General features: G+C 36.8%; 1 protein-coding gene and 1 long non-coding RNA gene across 21 annotated transcripts in view; one reads left to right on the top strand and one right to left on the bottom strand.

The window, feature by feature from the left end:
• Positions 1–7,688, bottom strand: part of LOC106874615 (neogenin) — a 305,112-nt gene that overhangs the window by 90,165 nt on the left and 207,259 nt on the right. For all 20 annotated transcript variants that reach the window (XR_008264864.1, XR_008264863.1, XR_008264865.1 and 17 more), the window contains 3 exons: positions 6,599–6,936; positions 3,822–3,966; positions 817–927 (listed from right to left, as the gene is read on the bottom strand). Coding sequence is in view for 14 of the 20 variants with exons in the window: in XM_052970426.1 (XP_052826386.1) it covers positions 817–927; positions 3,822–3,966; positions 6,599–6,936 (594 nt within the window). In the remaining 6 variants the exon portion in view is untranslated. The remainder of the gene's footprint in view (positions 1–816; positions 928–3,821; positions 3,967–6,598; positions 6,937–7,688) is intronic.
• Positions 1–7,688, top strand: part of LOC128248697 (uncharacterized) — a 118,654-nt gene that overhangs the window by 93,450 nt on the left and 17,516 nt on the right. The window lies entirely within an intron of this gene.

The raw sequence follows: 7,688 nt of genomic DNA, 5'->3' as shown, positions 1-7,688 counted from the left end.
ATATATATATATATATATATATATATATATATATGTTTACCATGTGAACTACAATGAAAAGAATATGAGAAAGATATGGTATATAATTTTTTTTTGTACAGGGGTTCCTTGAGACATGTAATTTATTTTAAGGGTTACGCAAGGGTAAAAAGGTTGAGAAACATTACTCTATACAGAGCCCTCTACAATAAACAGCATGGAAAACAGTGGGGGTGAAGAACAGTGTAGAATTATGCTAAAGGTATACTCAGCCACTTCTCTACAAATTCAATGAGCAAGCAATTCAGTAGATCCATTATTTACTTCACTCCACCATAATGATAACCTAGAATATTCTTTTTTATATTAAATGCAATAATTATTTTCACTTCCTCAAACCAAAATGTTACAAACACAGTTTTTTTAAAAGATAAAGGTTACATATTAATAACATAGCTAAACACTTCTTTCTAGAGAAATATAGCAATAATAAGCAACACTAACAACTTTCAATAGACAAAAATACAAATTTCTTTGGACAAGTTACAAATCTAGAGTCGGGTTTTTTCTTTTCTGTTTTTTTTTTCTTTTTTTTCTCTGGTAATCAAATCCAATTACTACATTCCGAAATGATGCTAATGATACTGATTATTGGCACCATCAGCATTAGTTTAACATCTGTATTTCCATTTATTAAGTTTGGCTGTATTTAATACTGAAAGAACAATATGAGAGGGAGAGAGAGAGAGAAAGAAAGAGAGAGGGAGAGAGAGAGAAACCTTCGTCAAAAAATACAGACAAGAAAAAAAGGGGGGGGGGGAAACAAACAATTCTTACCATCAAGATCATCATCATACGTTTTTGTGAAAAGCCAGTCTGTGAATGGACCGATGCCAAGGGTTGAGAGTGCAGCTATACGAACTGAATATTCGGCGCCTTTTTCCAGATCTAAATGGAAGAAGGAAAAAAAAAACAATAAAAAACAATATAAATTATTGTATCAATATAAACAAACATAGAAAACAGCATGATTTTTCTTGTTTTGGCATAATGCCAATTTATGGAGAAGAATTGGTATATTATAGTTGTTATTTAGCCCTTGGTCAGGACTAACTGAATGAACCTATGTTCAAAAGCATTCCACCTGTGACCATCTCAACTATTAATAATTGAGTATCTGGAGCACCATTATCCAATGTATGCATTTTCTTTCTGTTAAGAGAGTAGGGTTGAATTTAAGGGATATTAGCCTGCTATTTCAAAAATGTCAAGGGACTACATATGGACTCGGATTCAGATATTGATCAGTCACTAGAATATAATTTCAGACTCGAGTCAAAAAAAAATAGTCAAGGGCATGATGAGTTAATAAATTGGTAGAGTCATTAGGTGCCACAGAGTGTTGTAGTATATTTGTTCTGGTTTTCTGCTTTGAGTCCAAACCCCATTAAAGTCAACTTTTCATTTCATCTGTTGAGAGTCAAATAAACGATCAATCCAGGGCAATGGACTGGCAAAACTATTAGATTATCAAATGACATGCCTTGAAGTACATATACTGACTAGTTTCTTAGATTCTGACAGTAATACCTGTAACATCATTGATAATTGGATGTGCTTGCTCTTGCCATTCCCTTGGAAAACCTCCAGGGCATAGACAGGGAAGATTTGAATGTAAGAGTAATTGCTGGTCAGCCTTAAAAAATCTTGCTTTCACCTGTGCTTTAGAGAAGAGCTTTGCTTTCCAGTTTCAACTATTTAGCCAAGTAACACTTCTAGGAAAGACAAAATTAAAGCCTGTTTTGAGTCTACAAGCTCGTTATGGCTGGGGTATATCGCATTTTCTGAGATATCTAAGAGACAGTGAAGACACACCCTTAAATGGAATTCCTGCCCATCACAGGTTTAACTCTCACCTGGTGCCAAAACTCATTTGTAGCGGAGTCAAGGCATGACTGATGATATGGCCATGAATCGGACCTTACAACTGCTGTGGTTGTGCCATGTCGTTGAAGAAGGAACCTAATTCTGTTTGTTCCAGTTTTCCAGACTAGGTGTGAAAATGGACCCCCCCCCCCAAACCCTCAAAACAAAACTGTCTCCAATTTGTTTGCTTCACAGTTGAGTGGTTAACAACAGCAACAACGGGAAGTACGTCCGATTGTAAAAGCAACTGTTTTCAGCAAACTCACCATTCTAACTATTATACTTGGATGGGAAGAGGGAAGGAATGGACTTAATATATTAAAGAGATAAAATTAAAAAAAACCCTCAAAAAAACTCACGATGCATATAAAAATATAAATTATCCAGAAAATAATCAAACATCACATTGGAAAATGGAGAGAAAGAGGAAGAAAAAAATATTGCAAATTTGGTAATATTTAAACAATCTACAATCAGTGTAAAAGTATAAATTATTCAAAAATAATCAAAACACGAATATTAGTCATTAAGCTAATGTTTTCTTCTCTTAAATGTATAAACATTATTAATTAATTAGATTTTTTCACCTTTCACTACAAACTATGATTGGTACGAACTTAATATCATTATTGTTGTTTAGTTCCAGTCACCATTATTTAGCATTCATTTTTCTGTGCTTGCATGGTTTGGACAGAGTTTATTGTGACAGATTTTGCTATGGTTGGGCCAGGCAAGTTAATATTTTCCCATGGCTAAACATGTTCCTGCAGAATATTGGAAATGAATGACACTGCTTGTATGACAGTGGCATTCATTTACAACTGTCACACAATGCCAAGACAAGGAGACACAAACACACACATATAAGAACACAAGTGGGGTTCAAAATTCCCAACAGCTGTTTCGGCGATGCGTTCTTAGATTACATCATGACAAAACCCCACCATCATCAGGTAAATTTCAAACATATAAACAGGTAAGGGAGAAACAGAAGATAACCAGTTCACCAACAACTATGCTGAATATATATATATATATATATATATAATTTTTGGATTTGGTTTGCAAGATTTTTTATGTGATTTCGTGTGTTGAAGCATATCCTGTTGTGTCTGGGGAGAGTCATTTTCTTATTGTGCCTTAAAATTTAACACACCTTTTGAAAAGGTTGCAAGATGCAACGAAAATTTTCGGAAAATATAAGTAATAAGTGGAAATTTTAACGGTGAGTGTGTTAAATTTTAAGGCACGAAAAGAAAATGACTCTCCCCAGACACAACAGTATATATATATATATAAATTAACAGAATGAGATAAAATTCCAAGGCTGTGAAAGATTTCAGAACATTGAATCTAGTCGATGATGTGTGTGTATTTTGTTTTCTAGTTTTCTTCACAGACAAATTCCAGTCTTTCGTTTTACTTATACCTTTATGGTACACCTGTCTCTTGTGCGTTTAAATTCACTTGATGAATCCAGTAATGTGCACAACTCTTCTATAGTAAAATTTTGTTGCATACCCAATTGAATATTAGCTAATAGCCCATTTTCTATAGCGATGTTTGAACAAAAATTCAAATAATTTTAAATTTTGTTGAATTTATCTGTATTTACCTGTAATTAGAGTCACTTTGTGACAAAACTTATGGTATAGAATTGGTTGAGAACCTTTCGTTAAATTATCTTCCAAAAATCACATTAATATGTTGATAAAAGAGTTGTTTAATGAAACCAGACTAAATTTACGATTATGTTAGAAATTAATTGAAACACATAAGGGGTGTATTTTGGTTAGAAAAATGGTAACGAAAGGGTTAATCACCCCTGAGTCCATGTCTATATACAAAATATCCTTACAAGTCGGCATTGATTATCAAAATTGTTCTGATGGATGAAATTTATTTTCATTACTTACCAGTCAGTGGTTGGAACTTCACATTACTTGCTGTGGTGACAGTTTTACCGCGGCGGCTGCCTTTCTTTTTAAAGCGTATCTTGTAACCGACTATTGGACCATTCTGGTGATCTTTCGGCGGGGGTTCCCAACGGACTATGATGCTCTGTTAAGAAAAACAATTGAAATGTTAAAAAAAACAAGATTTCTAGAAATTCTTTTGAAGACCTTGTTAAAGAAAGCTTTGAAGTGTGTCAAACCCTTATTTAAAATTAGAAAGGATAATAAAAGGTGCTGGCCTCAGTTTTTTGGGATGCAGAATGAATTGGGTTTATTGACTATCTTCAAAAGAGTCATACCATCAATGAAGAGTACTATGCCAATTTGCTGAGGCAGTTATGAAAGGCTATCAAAACCAAATGCTCAGGAAAGCTGTGCATGACTGTGGCTTTGAACTGGTTGACCACCGTCCTAATTCTCTTGATCTGACCACATCTATCTATAATGTCTTTACTCTTTTACTTGTTTCAGTCATTTGACTGCGGCCATGCTGGAGCACCGCCTTTAGTCGAGCAAATCGACCCCAGGACTTATTCTTTGGAAGCCTAGTACTTATTCTATCGGTCTCTTTTGCTGAACCGCTAGGTTACAGGGACGTAAACATACCAGCATCAGTTGTCAAGTGATGTTGGGGGAACAAACACAGACACACAAACATACACACACATACACATACATACATATATACAACGGGCTTCTTTTAGTTTCCGTCTACCAAATCCACTCACAAGGCTTTGGTCGGCCCAAGACTATAGTAGAAGACACTTGCCCAAGGTGCTGCGCAGTGGGACTGAACCCAGAACCATGTGGTTAGTAAGCAAGCTACTTACCACACCGCCACTCCTGCGCCTGTTCATGAATGTGAAAAAACAATTTGCTAGGAATCAGAGTCACAGTGATGATGATGTCATATCTGTTTTTGATGACTTCTTTAACCAACAGAATGAAAGCTTTTTCACCAAAGAAATCGAAGGACTGCAAGACTTATGGAAGAAGTGTGTGAACTACAAAGGAGACTATATTGAAAAATAAACCTCATTTGGCCACATTCCACGAGAGTATCATGGTCAGCCTATGAACTTTTCAGCTGATCTATGTTTGTGGTATTTAAGCAGTTGTGGTGCCTAAGACATGAAGATTGCACTATGGTTCCTGCAACTCAGCCAGAAGAACAGGTGTAAGAATGTTTCACTCCAACAAAAATGTCAAAGTGTTATGGAATGCTACATAGTGGTCAACAAGTACAGAATTTCATAGTAAAGAAGATGAGTACAACCTAGAATAATCATTCATTGCTATTTGTGAATGTCACAAATGGGGATCAGTCTGAAGATGGAGAGTCCACTCTGAGTTTTTCAGGCAAAGCAGAGTTGGATAATCTTTGTCCAGTTTCATTGATGACTCAGTCAAATAGGGAAGGGCAGCGACCAAGATCCTTTCCATGAAGGAAGTTCTTCTCAGACCAGAGACCTGGTTCCTCCTGAGTGCTTTGTAACAGAGTGAAAATGTCTAAGGTCTCCCATGGACCCAATGTTAGCATCAAACTGAGGAATGGATTAAGCTTCACACCCCAAAATAAGCAGACTTCCACACAATTTCCCTCAACCAAATTCCATTTTTATTAAAGGCTTTCATCATTGACCCCATACTGTGGGTAGGTGTCACAGTGTGGGATTGAACTCAAAACCTGTTAGCTGTGAAGTGAATGTGTTAACCACAGTCATATGGCATAGGATCTTACTGCTATCAACAGAATCTAAGCTTCTGGTAGTAGAAAAACAGGAGATACGTAAATGTGTAAGATTAAATTAACGACTAAATAAAAGGAAATATAAACCCTACATAAAAACTCATACAAGGTAGATGGACCCTTTGGTCCTAGTACAGACAAAATCCTTTTGTGCCGGTGGCATGAGAAAAATGTATTCAGTCCATACTGTAAAGCAGTTGGGACAAGAAAGCAGCCAGTTGTAAAATCCATGTTTAAGAAGGAAAACAAAAAACGAATGTGGGACACATGAACTCTACAAGATGTAGTAAAGATTATATATCTAAGAGAGGAGTGTTGTTGTTGTTGTTTGTTCCTTCTTGAGCCATGCCTGGCTCATAAAGGCCGGTTTCCCAGTTTCATTGGTGTATAGTTCCCCACCTAGACGGGACGCCGGTCTGTGGCAGGTGAGCTGCTAGATGCAGGAGGAAGAGTGAGAGAAAGTTGTGATGAAAGAGCCAGCAGAGGTTCGCCTTTACCTTCAACCGGAGCTGTGTGGAGCTTAGGTGTTTTACTCATAAACACACACATTGCCTGGTCTGAGATTCGAACTTGTGATCCCTTGACCACGAGTCTGCTGCTCTAACCAATGGGCCATGTGCCTCCACTGAGAGAGGTGTACTCTGAATTAATAAAAAAAAAAAAAAAAAAAGAGAAAAGCCCCTAAAATATTGACACAAAGTAGGAAGGATTGAAGTCCTTTTACATAGGGCTTCTCCAATACCAGTAAACCAGTGGCATGATAAAGCATGCCCTGTTTAGACTGTGAAGTGATTGTGGTGATAAACAAAGACAGAAAGATGTAAGACCTATGAAAATAAAACAAAAATAAAATACAGAATGAACAGAGGTGATGTGGACTTTAAGATAACATTGATGGTGGTAGTGGTGGTGATATTTGTGATTGTATGTATCATTCTGAAGATGATGATGATGATGCTGATTATGATGATGAGATTATCTAGTTTACCGTTGAGCTTGTTGCTTCCAGAGTGAAGTTTGTCGGAGAATCAGAAGGAATATCTGCTTTGGTTTTGGCAACAAATTCCTCTGTACTCATCCCTGCACCATTCTCATTGTGAGCTTCTACCCTGAAGCTGTAGTCACGAAACTGTTTCAAGTTTGTCAACACGTACTCCAGGCCTCGTACTTCTATCGCGGCTTCTTTGTTGGCTCCGACTTCGTAGTAGATGATTTTATAGGACTTAATCTTTCCGTTAGGCTCTTCTGGTGGTTCGTATTTCACCCTTATCGATGTAGGGGACACTGCTTCAGCAATGGCATTTCGTGGAGGACTTGGCACACGCACTAATCAAAGAGAAATATTTAAAACAATAATTAAAAATAGAAATAACAATAAACATTTCTACTATAGGCACAAGGCCTGAAATTTTGGGAGAGGGGACTAGTTGATTACATTGACCCCAGTACTCAACTGGTACTTAATTTATCGACCTTGAAAGGATAAAAGGCAAAATCAGCCTCGGCGGGATTTGAACTCAGAATGTAAAGATGGGTGAAATACTGCTAAGCATTTTGCCCAGTGTGCTAACAATTCTGCCAGCTCACCACCTTAATAATAATAATAATAATAATTCTTTCTATTAAAAGCACAAGGCCTGAAATTTTTGTGGGAGGGGACTAGTTGATTACATCGACCCCAGTGTTATACTGGTACTTAATTTATCAACCCCGAAAGGATAAAGAGCAAAGTTGATCTTGGTGGAATTTGAACTCAGAATGTAAAGATGGACAAAATACCGCTGAGCATTTTGCCCGGCATGCTAACGATTCTGCCAGCTCACCACCTTAATAATAATAATAATAATAATAATAATAATAATAATAATAATAATAATATAATATTGGTTTCTAATTTTGGCACAAGACCAGCAAGTTCAGCGGTGATGGAAAGTCAACAACATCAACCCCAGCGCCCAACTGGTATTTATCTTATTGACCCCCAAAAGGATGAGAGGCAAAATGAACTCAGAATGTCCAATTAGGAAAAAATGCCACTAAGCATTTTTTCTCAATGCTGAAACGATTCTGACAGCTCA

This window comes from Octopus bimaculoides, chromosome 9 (assembly GCF_001194135.2).
Source record: "Octopus bimaculoides isolate UCB-OBI-ISO-001 chromosome 9, ASM119413v2, whole genome shotgun sequence".
NCBI lineage: Eukaryota > Metazoa > Mollusca > Cephalopoda > Octopoda > Octopodidae > Octopus > Octopus bimaculoides.
The sequence above is the reverse complement of the archived record's forward strand: the minus strand, read 5'-3'. Positions and strand labels throughout refer to the sequence as shown.